Raw genomic sequence first — 18,507 nt, forward strand, 5'->3', positions numbered from 1 at the left:
CTGAGGAAGATGGCAAGGCCGAAGCCTCCCAGGACGGGAGACAGGGCCTAGAGCAGCCGTGGGCAAACTACGGCCCTCAGGCCGGATCCGGCTGTTCTATCCGGTTCTCTTGGTCTCCCCTCTGCTCCTTTACTTTGAATTTATATTAGTTCACACAAACACTCCATCCATGCTTTTGTTCCGGCCCTCCGGTCCAGTTTAAGAACCCATTGTGGCCCTCGAGTCAAAAAGTTTGCCCACCCCTGGCCTAGAGTCTGGCTGCGCCCCCTTCCTGACCCTTGGCACTATCCTGGCCAGCCTCTGCCCTTCCCTGCAGGATGGTGGCCTCTGGCATACAACACTGCTCTCCGCATATGGAGTGCCTGGGTCCAGCGCCAGCACGAGGGATGAGAACATTGGCCAGTTCATGCCAGGCACCCCCCTCCACACCCACGGTATCCCGAACATTCTCTTACAGCCAGTTTGCACACCCTCAAGGATGGGAAGCTCACTCCCCTGGCCCAGCATGGGGAAGACACTCATTCTGAGCTAGAATGTGCAGGGAACATCCCTCCTTGGTCCACCCAAGAGTCTGGGCTTATTACAGATGGGCTCATGGGCTCTCTCCCCAACTTCTCAAGGCCCTTGGTCATGGGCCGGTGCCTCCCACCACCTCAGCTGCAAAGGAGGATGTAAGAGGCAGGTGTAGAGGCTGCCATGGGGTCCATGAAACCACAAGAGGCTCATGGCAGGACCAGCCCACGCCCACAGCCCAGAGCCCTGCCATTCTGGCGCGGCCCCGGCTCTGCCACACCAGCCTCCCCAGCCCCTGCTTTGCAGACAGGACTCAGACACAGTCCTGGGACTTCCTCCTCTTTATTCCCTTCCTGCTTCACTCAGCAAGCTGGCGGAGGGGGGCGGCATGGCCACAGGTGGGCGCTATTGGTCTTCCATGGCGAAGGTGAAGGGGTTCAGCTTATAGCCAGTGCCCGAGTAGAACTTGTTCTGGAACTCCACCCTGGAGTGAGAAGGGAGAGCTGGTGAAGGGAAGGCCTTGCCCTGCCCTGAGCCACCCAGCAGTCGGGTGGGCCACTCACCAGTGCAGCCTCAGGGCGTGCAGGAAGGCAGAGAGCCCCTCCATCACTAGCAGGATGGCCACGGTCAGCACGGCGAAGGCGGCAAAGACAGGGACCAGCACCACGGCCACCACACCCATCTCTCGTCCCATGCCCAGGCCTATGCGCATCACCATGGCCCACAGGACCTCTGACAGCTCTGTGGGTGAAGAGGGGGCAGTGGAGACCAGGGGCCAGGGGTGCCCACCCCGCATCCTCGGCAGCCTGAAGCCCACTTTACAGAGGGGACCCTGAGGCCCAGAGAAGTGACCCGCCCAGGCCACTCAGCCAGCAGCTGTGTGTGCAAGCTGGAGCCAGGACCAAACCGTGGCCGGGCCACCCACCACACTGGTCACTCACGGGCATGGGCCAGGCTCAGGGCCCAGAGGCGCAGGTAGGAGGCCGTGTTGGAGATGCAGCCCAGGCAGAACTCGATGGTGTGGATGGCCTGGTGCATGAACACCTCAGAGAGCACAAACTGAGGGGGTGGGGTGATAGTAAGGGTGGGCCAGGCCAGCAGTGACACCCCCCCCCCCCCCCCCGCTCAGGAAGGCACCACACCCACCTTGGCTTCCTCTTGGTCCCCTGGGTGCCCCGCCTTCTCCTCATCAGAGCCCCAGCCGGCCACAGACGCGTCGGGCGAGTCCAGAAGCCCAGTCTTGACCTCATCCTTGGGATGGGGTGTAGGCAGCGTCAGCAGGCCCACCCAGACAGGCCCACACTGCCCCTACTGCCTGCACACAGCCACGCAGAGGAGCAAGGTGGGTCTCAGGCTGGCAGCGACCCCAGCACCAGACAGGCCCACACTGCCCCTACTGCCTGCACACAGCCACGCAGAGGAGCAAGGTGGGTCTCAGGCTGGCAGCGGCCCCACCTCCCTACAGCACCCCCCTACCTGCAGTTGGGGGGTGCGCCTCAAGTGACGCTGGTGATTCCAGCGAAGGAACAAGGGTGTGCCAAGCAGCAGGACGGGCACTGTGGCCAGGGCCAGGACCACTAATGCAGATTGCACCACCTCCTGCAGGGGAGGGGGCTAGGTCAGGGTGCCCCTGCAAGCCACACACCCAGGGAGCCTACACTGCGCTCCTCCCCCAGGGCCCCTCACTGAGCAGGGACATCACTGCATAAGGAATCCTCGGAGAGAAGGGGACAGGCTTCCGGGACCCACTGTGTGCCACCTCGCTGGGAGCCTCCCCCTGTCCCTGGGCCTCCGCATCTCACAGCTCGGGCCAGCATCCCTGTTTCTCAGATGGGGACTTGACCACTCTGAGTGGCCCAGTGACCAGGGCCCGCTGAGGGGTGTGAAGCCACTCGCCGCCCCAGCCCACCTGCCCGGGGAAGAGTGGCCGGTTGGTGGGGCTGCGAGAGAAGAGGAACATGTTGATGAAGTGGATGAGGATGCTGGGGGCGGAGGCGGCGCCGGCAGCCGAGACTCGCAGCCACTTGTAGATGACCATGAAGACCAGGTAGCCGAACAGGCCCAGAAGGAAGACCAGCTCCGGCAGGGTCTCCAGCACCAGCCGGTGCCACTGGCCAAAGTGTCTGGGGTGGGACAAGGGCCAAGTCACCGGACCACCCTGGTCCCGCAGTCCCCACTTCCCCCACCAGAGCCTCGGCCTCACATGTGGTTGAAGACTCCTAGGACCACCCCGAAGGCCATGTGGGTGACCCCCAGGATGACGGACATCTTCATCTTGAAGGAGTTGAGGAAGCTCAGGTGGTTGACAGCCAGGCTCCAGATCTGGGGTGGCAGGAGGGACAGGTGTCACGCAGGGGCCTCCCTTGCCCTCGTCACTCTCACCAACCTATTTGTCTCCTTTAGGGCCTCAGCACCATCTGTCACCTGCCCCCAAGAGGCAGCAGGGAGCACTGGTTAAGGGCACAGACACGGCCAGACCACCTGGGCCAACCCCAGTTCTTCCTAACTGGGTGACCTTGGGTAATCTCCTGTGCCTCAGCTTCATCCTCTGTAAAATGGGAATGACGCTAAGGTATGCCTCGTGGAGTTGTCACAGAAATGAAGTATAAAAAATCATTGCAGCCCTAGCCAGCTTGGCTCAGTGGATAAAGCGTCAGCCTGCGGACTGAAGGGTCCCAGGTTCGATTCCGGCCAAGGGCACATGCCTGGGTTGCGGGCTCGATCCCCAGTAGGGGGCGTGCAGGAGGCAGCCGATCAATGATTCTCTCTCATCATTAATGTTTCTATCACTCTCTCCTTCTCCCTTCTTCTCTGAAATCAATAAAGAAATACATTTTTTAAAAAAATCATTGCACATACAGGGCTCAGAACAGCGCCCGGCACAGAGGCGGCTCCACAGTGCCCCAGTGCTGCCATCACTCTGACAGTCGCTCTGCTTCGTGGCTGCAGGAAGCGCCCAGCGAGGAGGCCCCTCATCTGTCTGGGGCCCCGAGCATCCTGCACCAGAACTGGGCTGCCCGCCTGCTTGCCTGCAGCACCCAGGGCCAGTGGCCAGGACTCACGGGGTCGATGCCGAAGGGGTAGGGTCCCAGGAAGACGCCGGTGATGTTGGGGTCCAGAGAGAGCAGTGGGTGGTTGGCCAGGAAATTGTCACTGTGGCAACAGCAGGCAGGGTGGTCAAGGTGGTGGGGACGGGGCAGGGCAGCGGGGACCCAGGGTCAGTGGGGACGGCGGGCCTCACCTCCAGCCGGACTGGTTGGCCATGGCGGCCACGCTCCAGCCCGAGGGGAAGATGACGGTGGCGCGGCTGAAGCACTCGTTGTAGATGAAGCCGGTGTAGACGGAGAACAGGCCCATGAGCAGGAGCAGGTAGCGGCCACCAAAGAAGGTCTGCCAGATCTGGGGGTGGTGGTGGCTGTGAGACAAGGCCCGGACCGCTCCCCCTCCCCGCCGCCAGCCTTTCCCCCACCCCCACTGCCCTTACTTACCTCATTCTTTGCTGTCTTGATAGCCGGCCGGTCCTCGGCCAGCACCATGGCCAGGGCGAAGAGGAACATGAGCAGCCCGTGGCCCACGTCCCCAAACATCACAGCGAAGAGGAAGGGGAAGGTGATGATGGTGTAGGGCGCTGCAGGAGAGGAGCCGTGTGCTCAGCGGGACCCCACAGCCAGATGTGCATCTTGTACAAGATGCCATGGAGGCCTGGACCCAGACTCTGGGACAGCACCTGATTCAAACTTCTTCAGAAACACAGCGTGGCCAAACAGGACACACCTGCAGGCTCGCTGTGGCCCCTGGCCTGTGGTTTGCAACCCCTGACGACTGCACACCTTCCCAAAGCCGCTCTGATTCCCACTTTACAGGTGAGATAACAGACTCAGAGAAGCTAGGACACTTACTGAGGTGACTGAGTCAGACCCCAAACCCAGGCCACTCCTGCTGCAGGGACTCGGCTCCATGCCCAACCCCTTTGTAAGCTTCACCAGGGGATGCTGGGATAAACACACCCCCACACACCACCGTGCCCACGTGTGATGGGGAATCACAGCGAGTGTGTCCCTCTCATCTGCAGAGGGCGGACAGGCCCAGTGTGTGCGCCACACTCCCAGGCTCCCACCAAAGCTGTGGGGCACCGTGGCTCTCACCGGGGTTCACCTCCTGGTAGCGGCCCACACCGTAGGCGTCCACGATGGCCTGGAAGCTGGCCGTGAAGCGGGTGGTACGGATGAGTGTGGGGGGCATGTCCCGGCAGGGGATTCGGTGAACCACAGCGCTCACACCTGCCTCGCTCTGGGGCACCCGGCAGGCAGACAGGCAGACAGACAGATAGATGAGACTGGGCCTTCAGGGACCCTCTGACCCCCCCAGCCAGGCCCTGATGGAGACATGGAGCACTGAGGGTGCTGGCTGGGCAAGCGCTGGGGATCCTGGGGCAGCCCCGCCCTTCTCTGTGCAGGAGGCTGACCAGCCCCACCAGCCCCCATCCAGGACTGAGGGAGAGCCAGACACCAGATGGACCAGAATCGTTTGGAAAACCGAAATCCACTGCTGCTCATCTAGGTGGCCCGGGAGAGGGCGCCCCATTGCCACCTGTGAGCACTGACTAGGTACCTGCAGGCTGTGGCGTGTTCACGCTACAGCGACCCCTGGAGGCAGGGTCATTGCAGCCTCCCGTCTGAGAAAGGTCATAGGGCCAGTGCCTGCGGAGCCTGCATTTGAACCTGGTTTCTGATTTAACGCCCACCGCAGCCTACAAGGTGCCATGGCCCAGCCCAAGGGCTCTGGGACGTCAGGGGGGTTGGGCCAGGGCCATCCAGGTGGACGCCTTGGGGAGGGGGAGCCCTGGCAAAGGCATAGTGCTGGGAATGGGAAGTGTGTTGTGAGGCAGACACAGGCGGTAGCCTGGGAGCGGGGGAGGGCGGGAGACCCCACCGGGCTCACCGAGCTGTCATGCAGAGCCTGCTGCACGGCGGGCAGGTCGCGCGTGGCACACCAGGCCTCAGCGATAAGGCACTTGTACGTGGCGCTAACGCTGCACTGGTTGAGGGCCAGGTACACAGCCTTCATCTTGCGGATCTGCACCTGCCAGGGCGGCAGCAGCCGCTGCACCCGGCCCAGCACCTGGCTCAGGAAGCGCTCTGTCTCCCCCAGGACCTGAGGCCAGAGCGGGCGGTGAGGAGGAGCAGGACAGGCCCACTGGGGTCAGCAAGGCGGGGGAGGGAGGAGGGGGAGGGGGGCACAGGGTTGGACCAGGCCACGGGCGCCCACCTCCCGCAGCTCGTGGCTCTGCTGCTGGAGCTGCTGCAGGGCTCCTCGGCGGGCCTCCTCCTGCTCCTCGAACGGGAAGACGTGACAGTGGAAGCTGGCAGGGAGGACAGGCGACAGAGGTGGGCCCGGGTTCTAGGCTGTGCAGAGGCTGGAGCTGAGTCTAGGGGGAGCTCACAGGGCAGTGCGGGGGACAGCAGGGGTCTGTCCCTGTGAGCACCTACTAGGCACTGGCAGCCTGTGGTGTGTTCACTCTACAGTGACCCCTGGAGGCAGCGTCATTGCACAAGGGCATCGGGTGGCCAGCCCCCCAGAGGGCTCACCAGTCAGTGATCTTGCGGATCTTCTGCCCAATCTGCTCGCCCCAGTAGGAGATGAGGAAGGTCATCCACGTTGCAGGCTCGCCCTGCCAGAGCGGGGCCCAGTTTACCCTGAAGTCCTGGCTCTGCCAAGCACGTGACCCCAGCCCTGTGTCCCCCCATCTGCTCACCGTCACCGGGTCCTCCAGCTGCTGCTCTGTCTCCCTGAAGCTGGCGATGAGGAAGCCACGGCAGGCCCTCCAGAGCAGGCGCTCGAGGGCGGCAGCCTTGTGGGGTTCCACGGCCCCTGCCACGAAGCTGCCGGCCAGGCAGGGCTGAGGGGGGCTGCTCCTACCTCCCCCTGCATCGCCCTGGCTAGGCTACCCTGAGGCCAGGCCCTGCCCGTGCTGGCCAACCAGGCACACTGGCCCTGCCCCCAGGGAGAAGGCAAGAGCCCATCAGGCAAGGGCGGGACAGGAGGACTCCCCACGAGCAAGAAAAATTCCAGGCCTGAGGCAGGGGGCAGGGTGAGGGAGAGCACTGGACAAGGAGTCCTGGCCTGGCCCCATCACTCAGGGCCTCCGTGATGGCAGGAAAGAGCATGAAGCTGCCCCTCACTTACTTGACCCTCAGGTCCTGGTGGGGTCCCTTGGGGGGCTGGAACAGGGGGGTCCTTTCCGAGGGACCATCCGTGGAGGTGGCTGCCAACTAGGAGTGGAGAGGCACTGTGAGCCAGGGCCCAAATGGGGCCTAGCACCCTTCCCCTTCCCGTGCACCCTGCCTGAGCTGGAACTGACCGAGAGGCCCTGGCCCTGGCCCTGGCCCAGCACGGCCACATGGAGCTGCAGCTTGTGCAGCTGGGCCCGCAGGGCCTGCTCGTTGCCCCGCACGTCCCGGAGCTCCTGTGCCAGGCGATCCGTCTCCTCCTGGATGCGCAGCAGGTCGCGGGGTGGAGGCGCCGGCAGCCCACCATCTGGTGGGGGCAGGGCCAGCCCAGCCCGCCGCACCTCCTCCTGCAGGAAGGCTGGGTGCAGAGGGATGGGTGTCAGGAGAGACCGACCACAGAGGAGCCCCCACCAGCTAATGGCCTCTATTAGCCAAGGGCTGGTTAATGTCTAGGGGATCCCAAATGCAACCCTAAACTCCACTGGCCACCCTCAAACTGATTCATTGAATCCGAGACCCCCAGGAAAACCCCAGGGCACACCTCCATTGCCACAAGTCTGCTCCGCTCCCCGAGCTCATGAGACTACTCTCCTCCAGTCCCTCGGCCACGCCCAGCCAGGGCCTGGCTCCCACAGCGGTCTTCTAGACAGGCCGGCCCTAGCGTGCAGGGCCTGGGACATGAGCTTGCCTGGAGGCCGCACAGAACCAGCCTGGGTACTTATAGGCTATCACCAAGCTATCAAACCATTACAGTGTGCGCGATCCTCCACCACAGGCTCCTCCAGGGGGCGTGCCGGAGTGGCACCAGAGCCGAGGTCCCTCTTGCTCAGGACTAAGAAGGAGCTGCTCCTGGGGCGCCTGACCCTAGATCCTGGCCTCTGCCCACCCCAGTCCATCTGCTGCAGAGAAAGCTCTGCTCGCGCTTAGAAACCACGGTGGCCCCACAGGACAAATTCCTGGGCTCTCACACAGAATTCAAGGACGCTTCCCTGGCCTAGGCCCTCTGCTCCCAAGAATGGGGGATCCGTTCCCAAGATCTGTGGGATCCATTCCCTCAGTTCCGGCTGCCCTCTCCTGGCTCTGCAGGGCCCAGCCTGGACCTCCCTTCTCTGTCTTTCACCTGGTGACCCCGACTCTCCCTTTCATACCAAGCTCCTCCTCCAGGAAGCCTGCCTGGGATGTGGGCCTGGGGTCAACTCACTGAAGGTCTTCTCCAGCTCCTCACAGCGCCGAACATCCACCACAAAGCGTCTCTGGAAGGCACTCACCGAGGCGTTAAGCTGTGGTTGTGGTGTGGAGGAGTCAGTTTTCTGGGGGTGGTCGGGGAGGCAGGGAGGTCCCCACCCCCAGGCCTGGCTCTCCTCAGGCTGTAGCTGCCTCCCCACAGAAGGTGCTATGCACACTGGGAACCTCCAGGTGCCCAGCTGGAGGCAGACCAGGCCCCACATGCCAGGAGCCATGGCAGAGCCAGGAAGGTCTGGCTGAACTCGGGCCAGGTCAGGGTGGCCTCAGCTGTGAGAGAACGGGCCTTCCTGGGAGCAGATGGTCTATGGCCGAGGCCGAGGGGTTCCAGCAGGGCTGTGCCATCAGGAGGGGAGACGGTCCACCAGCTGGGTCCTTCCCACACCCTCCAGCCCACTCACGTCTCTGAACTCCACGAGGCCCAGCTCGCCCAGCTGGCTCACACAGGTGTAGGCAGCAGCCGTGGGCAGGAAGAGCTGGACCAGCGACACCTCCTCACTCCGGAACATGGAACCCATGGTCCTGTGGGACGGGCAGGGCGTGGGGACTCAGTCAGGGGCAGGCCACAGGTAGGAATTCTCTATACCTCAGCTCACATAATCCTAGAAGGTCCTATTCCCATGCCCATCTGACAGATGGGGAAACTGAGGCCCGGGAAGGCTCGATGGGGTGCTGGGGTCACATAGGAAGTAGCCTGGCCCAGATGTAGTAACCCCACATCCTGACCCACGGCCCAACTCCAAGCTCTTTCCTAGCTTGGCTCTGCCGCTCCTGGTAACACTGACCTCTGCTCCCCCTGTCCCTCGTCTGGAACCTGCCCTCACCCTGGATCCTACTCATCCTTGGGGGTCCCATGGCCACTGCTCTTGGGACCCAGGGCCACAGACCTCACTGGTCACTAGTCCTTGTCTTTCTACCCCAGGGACAGGGAAAATCTATGACAACCGACACCCGGCGGAGTTCGGGCCTGTCTCCACAGGCAGCTGGAGCCCTCCCCCGCCCTGCGACGTTTGTGTGTGTTGAGGGATGGGCATCACCACTAGGTTCTCAGGGGCTCAGTGAGGGCAGAGGGCAGAGGGGACACTCATGAATGGGGGACCGTGCAGAGGCCTGGGCTGCCTGGCAGCAGCCATTGTGGGTATGGGCGGGAGCAGCCTTCCAGGTGTTGAAACCATTGAAAGTGAAACTGTGCGAACTTTAAAAGGAGCCGGAAGGGTCTGGCGGGGCCTTGCTCAATCGCCCGCAGGGGGAGGTCCATGGTGGCCTCCAATGGGCCTGCGGATGCCCCCGCCCACAAGCCAGGGCTCCATGGCCGCTGTTCTTGGGACCCAGGGCCAGCCACTTCCCCAGTTTGCTTAGCTCTCAGACTGGGGGAGATGGGGACAGACACCAGTGAAGGCCCCGCTGAGGGTGCGAGTTTGGTGCCAGAGTGCCTGGCCTGCTCAGCTGGGCACTTCCTCCCTCAGGGCCCGGTTTACCTAAGTCTGAATAGGGAATGCAACCCGTCCAGCCAGGGAGAGGAGAGAATGCCCTGGAGGCAGCCTGAGGCTGCAGAAGCTCTGGGACCTGGACTAGGATGAGTGTGTGGAAGGGGCTGGATTCCATTCCCTGAGGGTCAGGAACTATCAGAGGAGCCCTGCCCAAGCTGTGACTGGCTGTGTGGCCTTGGGGGAGTCTCTTGTCCTCTCTGAGCCTCCACTTCCTCTTAGGACTTGGCCACCCCCAGCAGAGACAGGACCAGGCTGGGGAGATGACCAAAATAACCAGAGCCCCATCCCATGAAATCCCTTCACCCACACTATCTCACTTAAACTCAACAGCGATTTTGAAGGAAGAGGGCACTGGAGGAAGCCAGGCCTGGGGGCCCACAGGACGCGGCAGCCCTGAGCATCAGCTGTGGCAAATACAGCCTGGGGGCCCTGGCTCATGCAGGCCTGGCATTTTCCTGGGTGGGACAGGCTGTGGTGGGCATGGGTATGTAGAAACCTGGCTAGACCCTTCCCTGGCCCACAACCCACCCCTCCTCCTTGGCCTCTGCCCGCGCCAGGGGCCACCCCAGTCCTGTTTAAGGAGCAAATGAAGATGCCTCTGTCCTGTGACCTTCAGAGTCCAGTGCACTCCTCACTCTGCCCTCCTCTCTTCCTGGTCCCTCGGGAGGCTGGAGGCTGAGGCCAGATCTCTCCTCTGAGCCCCTGGCACACGATGATGAGCTGGGCTGGAGAAGGTCAGCCCCCTCCTCCATTCCAGAATGGTGGGCTCTGGAGTCAGAATGACCCCACTTGCCTCAAGCTCTGTTTCTTCCTACTTGGGTGGGTCTCAGTTTCCTCATCTGTAAAATGGGTCGCTCCCTCCGAGGAAGACGCAGCAGCGAAAAACTCTTGAGTGCCACCAGGCCTGGCAGAGTTGGGCTCAGTCCTTAGCTGTTAACACCCCATCCTCTTCCTCCTCCTCCTCCTAGTCGCCCCTGTGGCCCCCAGCAAGGCCTCACCCGCTCGAGCACTCACCCCCTTCACTCACCCGGGGCTCGGCGCACCAGCGCCGCTCTGGCTCTGTTCGTTCCGTGTTCCTGGCTCTGTGATACCGGCCTAGGCGCCAACGCAACTCACTTTCCTGGGCGGGACGGAACCGAGAGGGGCGGGGCCAGTTAATTCCCGCCCCCAACCCCCACCCCAGGCTCCTGGGCTGGGACGCGCTCTGGCTCCGGTTTCTCGCCAGAAGCTGAAAAACAATTCTCGGTGGCCTGGGGCGTGGAGGCCCTGAGACACGAGCGGCGACACTGACCACCGCCAACCAGGCTTGTCTACGCGGCCGGACTGGGGGAGGTGCTAAGCCCAGGCCCAGCTTGGGGGCCAGAGAATGGGATCCCCACCACCTAGAGGGCTCGCTGGGCCTATGGCTGATGGGACCCCAACACCCTCAGGCCTGGGGTCCAAGATCCCCCGAGGTTCCAAGACCAGCATGCTCCCCACCTCTCGACCCCTCCTTCTTAGTGAGGCCTCAGTTATACCTGGTCCTTACACCTTCCGGCCTTTGACCACCCAGATAAGCGCTTTGTGCCCCAGGGTGGATGGCTGCCCGCTCTGGGCCTCTTTCCTCAATGACAGCGGGACACGGAGGGTCAGGCAAGGTTGTATTCTCCGTGGGCCCTGCACCCAGCATGTGCTGCGCAATGCTCTGTACTTAACTGTTGCTCTACGGGCTGCTGGGGTGTCCCAGGGACCTGGCTGATTCAACTCCAGGGGGTTCATCATGACCCAGCACTGAACTGGGACTCACAGCTACCCAGCTGCCTGCACTTTGGACAAACCAGGACCATATCCACTGGGGCGCAGGGGCCCCTCAGCTATGGTGATCCTTGAGAGTCACACTGAGGGGTAGGAGTGAGCAAATGGAACCCCAGAACTAGGGCTGGAGACTGAGTCACAGCCAAGGTCAGCACCCAAGAAAAGTGGGGGTATTTGGAACATCATAGGGTTGTTCCCAGAGGGAACCCTCAACACAACCAAAGAGCACCAGTGTGTGTGGAAGGGCGGGGGGTGTCTCAGGTCCATACTGCTGGGTGCAGGGACACTGGAACTCTATCATGTTACAAAAGGGCGTTAGAGCTGCAGTAATGACGCAGGAAAACGTGTAAGGGAAAGAACCACATCAGGAGCAGGACAGTGACGCGTTTAATGAAAGTACCCTAGTTACCTGTATGCTAACACAGGCTCCGTGCCCATTCTTTTTTTTTTTTTTTAAATATATATATATATTTTTTTTATTGGTATTTTACAGAGAGGAAGGGAGAGGGATAGAGAGCTAGAAACATCGATGAGAGAGAAACATCGATCAGCTGCCTCCTGCACACCTCCCACTGGGGATGTGCCCGCAACCAAGGCACATGCCCTTGACCGGAATCGAACCCAGGACCCTTCAGTCTGCAGGCCGACACTCCATCCACTGAGCCAAACCGGCTTCGGCTCCGTGCCCATTCTTTAATGCTGGTTGTCTGGGAAGTGATTTGGGACTTTTAAGCCCCTTTTGCGACTGTTTGCAAGCGCTTTGCCACCAGGACTAGTGGGGTGGACTCCCAGGCACTTCCTGGGCTCTGGACTTCCCTTTGGGTCTGGGCTGTAGGGGCCCAAAAGCCTTGGCCAGTGTTGGGGTCCAGCCTGGCCCAGGGGTCAGCATTGATCTGGGAAAAGGGGATCCCTGGGCATGAGCTGGGGAAAGGCTGGTTTCTTTGCTGCAGGCCTTCTCAGAGCCTTGACTGTGTTTACATGCAGTGCTTGTCCCAGTGAAGAGACTTGGAGCATTTCCCACACTTAGTGACCCATGGAACCCCCTCCCACTTCTTTCCAAGAAGCATCTTGGGAAATGAGTGTTTATAACAAGTACTTCTGGAAATGATGGAGAAGGGGAACTGAGAAGTCAGACTGAGTTAGTTTGTTCATTGGATATAGGCTGATTCTGAGCAAATCACTGCATCTCTCTGAGCCAGCTTCCGCACTGCTCAGAACATACAGAAATCCTTTCAGTGCTTAGCACGAACTAGGGGGCTCATTTTGACTATTCCACTGGCACTGGGCTTGCTTCCCAGAGGGAACCACACCACTTTGCTGGGATTGCAAAGCAGGAAGTCCTGAGCAGAAGCCAAGCCAGCAGCCTGGTCTGGGGAACTTAGCAAGAAAAGGGGATGTGGCTGGAGGTGAGGCAAGGCCAGCTCAAGGTCAGCACAGCCTGTGTCACCATCTCATGACTGTCAGCCCCGGAGCAGGCTTCACTCTGACCAAAAAGAATGATCTGGCATTTCTGAGTTTCTGCCATTGACGTGCTCCTGCCTGCGACTGTGGGAGGCTCTATGTCCCAGTGCCTTAGTTGTGGGGAGCCCTCAGCAGAGGGCAGACCCTGGACCTAGCCTGTGGACACCCCGGATCATGGGCACTGGAGCTGACTGCGGCCTGCCGAGCCCCGGGGAAAGTGCCTGGAAAGACGTGTGGCCAACAGGGCCGCTGTGGGCTGGAGCCCAGCCCCAAGGAGGGCCTAACGCGAAGGCTGGGCTGGCTCAGCTGGCGTGGACAGCAGATACATGACAGAGGCGGTGGGGGTCAGAGCTTCTTTATTGGCAGCAGGGGCCGCGGGCCAGCTGGGCGGCGTCACCGGTAGAGGTAGTCGGCCTGGATGTTGGCGGCGATCTCGGCCTCCCACTTGTCCCCGTTGTTCAGCAGCTTCTCCTTGTTGTACAGCAGCTCCTCGTGCGTCTCCGTGGAGAACTCAAAGTTGGGGCCCTGCGGGTGGGGGTGCAGGCGGCCATGTCAGGCCTCTCCAAGGAGCTTCTGCCCCGGCCTCCCCCACCCCAGGGCCCACTCACCTCGACAATGGCATCTACAGGGCAGGCCTCCTGGCAGAAGCCACAGTAGATGCACTTGGTCATGTCAATGTCATAGCGAGTGGTCCGGCGGCTGCCATCGGCTCGCGGCTCAGCCTCGATGGTGATGGCCTGGGGAGTGGCTCAGGGTGCTGTCATCTGCCAGTCTCCCCCAGCTCGGAGCATGGGGTCCCCCCTCACTGCTCATTTCTACCCCCAAGTCTGCAAGGCCTGGCCCCTTCTGGGCACTCATCCCCTGGGGGCCTACAGAGCGGACCCTCTGTCATCACTTTCAGCCCAATTCTGCCCTTCCTGACTTCTTTCCCAGCAGGCCGCCCGTCACGTCACCTCGTCACCTCATCAGCTTCTCCTTAGCATTTCCCCAAGATGGCATTTTTCTTGTTTGTTTGTTAACATGAGGACATGAGTCTCAGGAGGGGAGGGCTGTCACTTGCTGTGTCTGCAGCGCAGAGCCGTTCAGTTCTCCTGGCTGTATGCTGAACAACCCTACCACTTACATCTAGCTTTCCCCATTGATGGACCAGAAAACAGAGGCTCAGAAGGTTGAGGGGCTTCCCTAACCTTCAAGCTTCTCTAACACAGCAAGCGAGGGGCAGAGCCCAGACCCGAAGGCCAGTCCTTAACTCTCAGTTCCTGGGTACAGCCTGTGCCAGCTGGGGAAGTGGGTGGCCTGGGGCCCCCCACAGCCAGGAGGATCTTCAAAGCAGTGTGGCAAAGCCCTCACAGGCCCACCACTCACAGTGGGACCTTTGGCTGGTAGCCTCATCTATAAAAAGGAGGATAGCCCTGGCCAGTGTGGCTCAGTTGGTTGGGTGCCATCCGTGCACCAAAAAGTCACTGGTTTGTTTCCTGGTCAGGGCACATGCCTGGGTTAGGCTCGATCCTCAGGAGGCGGTGTGTAGGAGGCAGCCTGTTGATGTTTCTCTCTCCCTTCCTCTCTCTAACAATCAATAAAAACATATTTAAAAACAGGGATAACAACCTCTACTTCCCGGAGTTGCTATAAAGAAAAGTCAAGAGCCTGGCACAGTGCCTGGCTTGCGGACGGTACTCGCTCCCTGGGAGCATCCCTGCTGTCGTGTTTGGGTGACTGGACTGAAGACGTCAAGGCCACAGCCTGGGGCCTGGAGGGCCTGGGAGCGGCCCAGAGGACATGCTAGGACTCAGAAAGGAGCCGTCCTGGGTCATGGACACGTGGTCCTGGAGCAGCCCCTGCGAGGGGGTCGCTGTGCCTGCTGGGGCTCCTGCTGGGCATGCCATGGGTCTGTCTGCCACGACTGGTCTGTTTCTACACAACCAGGTCCTGACTTCGGGCGGTCCATGAGGGACCCTCCAATTGAACCAAACACGGGGGTTCAGGGGAGCAGTGACCAGGGACAGTGACAGCCTCGACTGTGGTTTGCGTGTCCTTGGGTCTGGCCCTGTGACAGGCACAGGCAGGGCTCCTGAAACTGCTGCTGTGCCTGGGGGAAATGGAGACCCTCGGGTGCCACCCTGTGGCTCACAGGCCTGGGTGTCACATCCCTGACCAGACCTCCAAGGGCAGCACCCTGGTGTCATGTGGTCTGCTCAGGGTTGGAAGCTTACCCCGCTGACTCAGTGACTCACTGACTCTGAGCTGGCCCCAGCGACAAGGCCTCCTGGTTCCCATTCACAGTGGAAAGTGGCTCAGAGAGGGAAAGGGAGTTTCCTGGAGACACACCTGGCAGTGGCCAGAGTTCTCAGCTTCCCTCTCAGCAACAGGTTTCGACCTCCCTCTCCCCAAAATAGGGGCCAGGTGGCGGTCAGTTGGGGTCAGGGGCTCACCTGGGCCGGGCAGACAGCCTCGCAAAGCTTGCAGGCGATGCAGCGCTCCTCCCCGGACGGGTAACGGCGCAGCGCATGCTCCCCACGGAAGCGTGGGCTTAGCGGGCCCTTCTCAAATGGGTAGTTTATGGTGGCTGGCTCCCGGAAAAGGTAGCTCAGGGTCATGCCCAGTCCTGTGGGCATCACAGGCATGGTAGGTGAGGCCCTCATCCCTGACCGTTGGGTCCCACTCTAGCCCGTCTGGCCCTCCCCCAAGGCCCCACCTCGGATGAGTTCAGTCCACAGAAGGGTTTGAGCTGCCCGGTCAGTCACTGACTTCATGTCCATCGAGGGCTCTCGCAAGTTCACGTACTCTGCAGGGGAAACAGGCAGAAAGGCCTGTGGCAGTGGTTCTCACAGCCTCACCTCCCCTGCCACAAATGCAGCTCAGGGAGATGAGGCCCCACCCCTCTGGCAGGCACAACAGCCCCAGGCGCTTGTGCATTCACCAAACCTTCCCAAACCGGGCTTCTGGCCCTGTGCCTGTGTAGCCATCTGGGCCCAGGAGTTGAGGCCTATGAGAAGGGGCTTAGGTGTTGGGGTCCTGATGAAGAGGCACGGGCACCCAGGGCTCACACCTGGCCGTCAGTTCTCTCCACGCCCCCCACAGGGGAGCTCTGAGATCACACTGTAGCTGAGGGAAGGCCCCCACCCCCTGCAATGAGAGACTCTGTTCCCATGGGTCATATACAATCTTGATCCTCCTCCTCATTTCACAGAGAGGGGAAGACACTGGCAAAGTCAGGCCTCCTCCTCTGCCTCTGGCAGGACCATGGTCAGGACGGCCTGAGGCTCCAGACGCCCTGGGACTCACTGTAGGTGGCTGCCACTGCGCTGCTGTGGAGGCTCCGGGCACTGGGATGCCCTGCAAGGAAAGGGGCTTTGCTGTACAGCTGCGACCTCAGGCCGGGACACTGGCTCCCCTGCGCCCAGGAAAGGTTCACTTGGTCCTACCTGCACGAACAGCCTGGGCCAGGGCCCGAAGCACCGTGGGTGTAGTCAGGCAGTGCATCTGTGGGTATGAAAAGGGAGGGAGGTATGATGGGTCCCAGACCTGGCCCCCCAGAAACTCAGGCTCTGCAGGAGACCTAGCCTTGACCTCAGGGCCACTTCGTCATCTTGTCTCCTACTTAACCCCATTCCTGTCAGAGGCACAGATGGCCTTCCTGTCCCCAGGTATAGCACCTCTCAGCCCGCCAATATGACAGCTCAGCGTGAGACAGAGCCCAAGTTCTATCTTCTCACCTTCTAAGAAATCTTTCAAATCCATCTCTCCTCCCTCCCCCACCAGTGCTCCTGCCTCCCAGCTCTCCCCTCCTGTTCATCCTCCCAACGCAGACCCCAACAACACTGCCAGTGGCCACCTGCAGCCACTGCGAGGCCACTGCACCAACGGCCCACTGTGCTTGGGGCCACTCACAGTTACCTTGTCCTTACCAGGATCCCGCGAGAGAGGCACAGATGAGAAGCTGCAGCTCGTTGTGTTAAGTGACTTGCCCAAAGTCACGCTCCGGGAGGTTGGGACCAGGACCCGAATCCAGCAGACCCCTCCCTTCCCATCCCCAGCCCGCCCCTGCTGGAAACAGAGGCTTAAATAACCCTCAAGATCGAATTCCTTTCCCCAGCACCAAGGCCCTTCTGGAACTGTCTCTCAGACTGTCAAGTGACCCTGGGCAGGTGGGGTCCCCAGGCCTGTTTCCTCATATGAGAAATGGGGGGATTGTAAGAACGAAGGGAGTTCCTACAAACCAAGGGTTTAGCCTAGAGCAGGGCACTTAGCGGGAGCTCAAGACTGCCCCTCCCGTGACCTGTGACTTCTAACGGGTCCATTTCTTTTGACCACTGACTTCAGTTTAAGGCACCCAACCCATCTTCTTCGACCTTCCCTATGACCTCTGACCCCAAGGACGCAGGCGGCGCATGCGCCCTGAGGATGCCAACTTCCAGGTCCCTCTGCTGCACGCTCAAGGGCACGGGGACGGGGGTCTAAGCGGGCCGAGACGAGGCCCAGGGGCAGAGCCAGCAAGACCAACAGAGGCACCACACTCGCTCCCGACGCCGCGCTGCCCAAGCCTGGCCTTAGCAGCGGAGCTCCAGACACCCACCTTGAAGCGTTGCCACTCCTTCCCCTACCAAGCGGCCTGCTCGCCGAGAGGCGGAGCCTACACCCTTGGATGCTGCCATTGGACCGGCTGGTTTCACCGTCTCCGCGCTGACTCTTCATTGTGATCTGATTGGCCAGTGGCGCAACCGAAGAGGCGGGATGTAGAAATATCATTCCTCTGATTGGCTATGGAAGAGCAGGCGCTTGAAGTTATGTTTAGCGCCGCCATGTTGTTTTGGAGAGGCCAATAAGCGAGGACTCCGAGACACTGTGGGCGGGACATCCGGGGCGTGGTTTAGGGAGCGGTTCCGGCCGGCCTCCGTTGGGTGTGTGATAAAGGTGGTGAGAATCGCTTGTGGTGGTGGTCGGTGCGGGACTCCACCCAGGAGGTTTTGTTTCATCCTTACAAAGCCCTGGGACGGTTATTATCGCGTTACCAATGGGGGAACTGAGGCACGGACTTGTTCATTTTGCCCACGCCCTAGACCTGCGAAGTGCAGCCCCCTGAACCGAGTCCTCTATGTGACTCGGGAGCCCGACCCTCACCAGCCACCAAACCTGTGTTTCCTCTCAGTGACTTGTGTGGCAGACGGACACCGGAGGCTGCGGACTCGGAGGCGGCCCTGAGGCCTCCTGTGTCTGGGAGCAGGGTGCGGGGGAGTGGGAGGTGGGCTGGGAGCGCTGAATGCGGTAGGAGTTGAGCAGGCCAACGAGGGCAGAGAGAGCATGCCCGTGAGCATGCCCGTGTGTGCAGAGGTCCTCCCGAAAAGGGAGGACGAGGACAGGCCACAAGTGTGAGCACGGGGCCATGGCGGAGCTTCCAGCCAGGTTTGCAGGGTTTCAGGCCGCGAGCTGGCAGGCTCCTGGGCGGTCTGGGAAGATCAGTGGGTAAACTGAGGAGCAGCGGGGCCTGGGGAGAGGGTGGCCCTGAGCGCAGTGGTTAATGTGTGGATCCGAGAAGTTGTGTGGTGTCATAGAACCATCGGGACTCGCTGAGAGGTGGGGCTTGGGAGATGAAAGGGGATGGGGGTGCCGAGCAGGAGGCTGGTGAGTTGGGCTTTGTGGCTGAGTGTATGGGGGACCAATCCATGGCATCCGGGCCCAGGAGGATGAGCAGGACAGGGAGTAGGATGAGTCCAGTGTGGGACATGGTGCGGGTAAGGTGCCTGGGGCTGGCCACTTGGGGGACAGGAGTGTGTTCA

At 61.1% G+C, this 18,507-nt stretch overlaps 2 protein-coding genes across 5 annotated transcripts; both read right to left on the reverse strand.

The window, feature by feature from the left end:
* Positions 1 to 835: 835 nt before the first annotated feature.
* Positions 836 to 10,606, reverse strand: TCIRG1 (T cell immune regulator 1, ATPase H+ transporting V0 subunit a3). Of its 3 annotated transcripts, none has more exons than XM_080641142.1 (20): positions 10,503 to 10,606; positions 8,387 to 8,507; positions 7,945 to 8,023; positions 6,875 to 7,101; positions 6,700 to 6,785; positions 6,269 to 6,395; positions 6,102 to 6,184; positions 5,782 to 5,875; positions 5,455 to 5,667; positions 4,659 to 4,803; positions 4,002 to 4,141; positions 3,755 to 3,912; positions 3,576 to 3,666; positions 2,717 to 2,835; positions 2,423 to 2,636; positions 1,990 to 2,112; positions 1,660 to 1,764; positions 1,455 to 1,572; positions 1,077 to 1,254; positions 836 to 997 (listed from the first exon to the last, which is right to left on the reverse strand). In XM_080641142.1, exons 2-20 carry the CDS (start codon positions 8,501 to 8,503, stop codon positions 919 to 921), a joined length of 2,496 nt encoding a protein of 831 aa, XP_080497268.1. In that variant the 5' UTR covers positions 8,504 to 8,507; positions 10,503 to 10,606; the 3' UTR covers positions 836 to 918. The 3 variants fall into 3 exon arrangements, with proteins under 3 accessions (XP_080497268.1, XP_080497270.1, XP_080497269.1); XM_080641144.1 differs by having other exon boundaries at positions 10,490 to 10,576; XM_080641143.1 differs by having other exon boundaries at positions 10,269 to 10,545.
* Positions 10,607 to 11,725: 1,119 nt separating this feature from the next.
* Positions 11,726 to 17,407, reverse strand: NDUFS8 (NADH:ubiquinone oxidoreductase core subunit S8). 2 transcript variants are annotated; one of them, XM_080687166.1, is made up of 7 exons: positions 17,307 to 17,407; positions 16,156 to 16,213; positions 16,016 to 16,066; positions 15,426 to 15,515; positions 15,163 to 15,335; positions 13,339 to 13,467; positions 11,726 to 13,255 (listed from the first exon to the last, which is right to left on the reverse strand). In XM_080687166.1, exons 2-7 carry the CDS (start codon positions 16,211 to 16,213, stop codon positions 13,124 to 13,126), a joined length of 633 nt encoding a protein of 210 aa, XP_080543292.1. In that variant the 5' UTR covers positions 17,307 to 17,407; the 3' UTR covers positions 11,726 to 13,123. The 2 variants fall into 2 exon arrangements, with proteins under 2 accessions (XP_080543292.1, XP_080543293.1); XM_080687167.1 differs by having other exon boundaries at positions 11,751 to 13,255; positions 16,628 to 17,335.
* Between the last annotated feature and the right edge of the window lie 1,100 nt (positions 17,408 to 18,507).

Source organism: Plecotus auritus (genome assembly GCF_963455305.1).
Source record: "Plecotus auritus genome assembly, chromosome: 9".
Lineage (NCBI taxonomy): Eukaryota > Metazoa > Chordata > Mammalia > Chiroptera > Vespertilionidae > Plecotus > Plecotus auritus.

Excerpts from the sequence above, each read along its gene's own strand:
- NDUFS8 (XM_080687166.1), bottom strand. The coding sequence starts at position 16,213 with ATGCACTGCCTGACTACACCCACGGTGCTTCGGGCCCTGGCCCAGGCT. Across the intron at positions 16,067-16,155 it reads GGCCCAGGCTGTTCGTGCAG|GGCATCCCAGTGCCCGGAGC; the intron begins GTAGGACCAAGT and ends CTTTCCTTGCAG. Across the intron at positions 13,256-13,338 it reads CTGTAGATGCCATTGTCGAG|GGCCCCAACTTTGAGTTCTC; the intron begins GTGAGTGGGCCC and ends CCCCACCCGCAG.
- TCIRG1 (XM_080641142.1), bottom strand. The coding sequence starts at position 8,503 with ATGGGTTCCATGTTCCGGAGTGAGGAGGTGTCGCTGGTCCAGCTCTTC. Across the intron at positions 1,573-1,659 it reads GGGACCAAGAGGAAGCCAAG|TTTGTGCTCTCTGAGGTGTT; the intron begins GTGGGTGTGGTG and ends CCACCCCCTCAG. Across the intron at positions 998-1,076 it reads CACGCCCTGAGGCTGCACTG|GGTGGAGTTCCAGAACAAGT; the intron begins GTGAGTGGCCCA and ends TTCTCACTCCAG.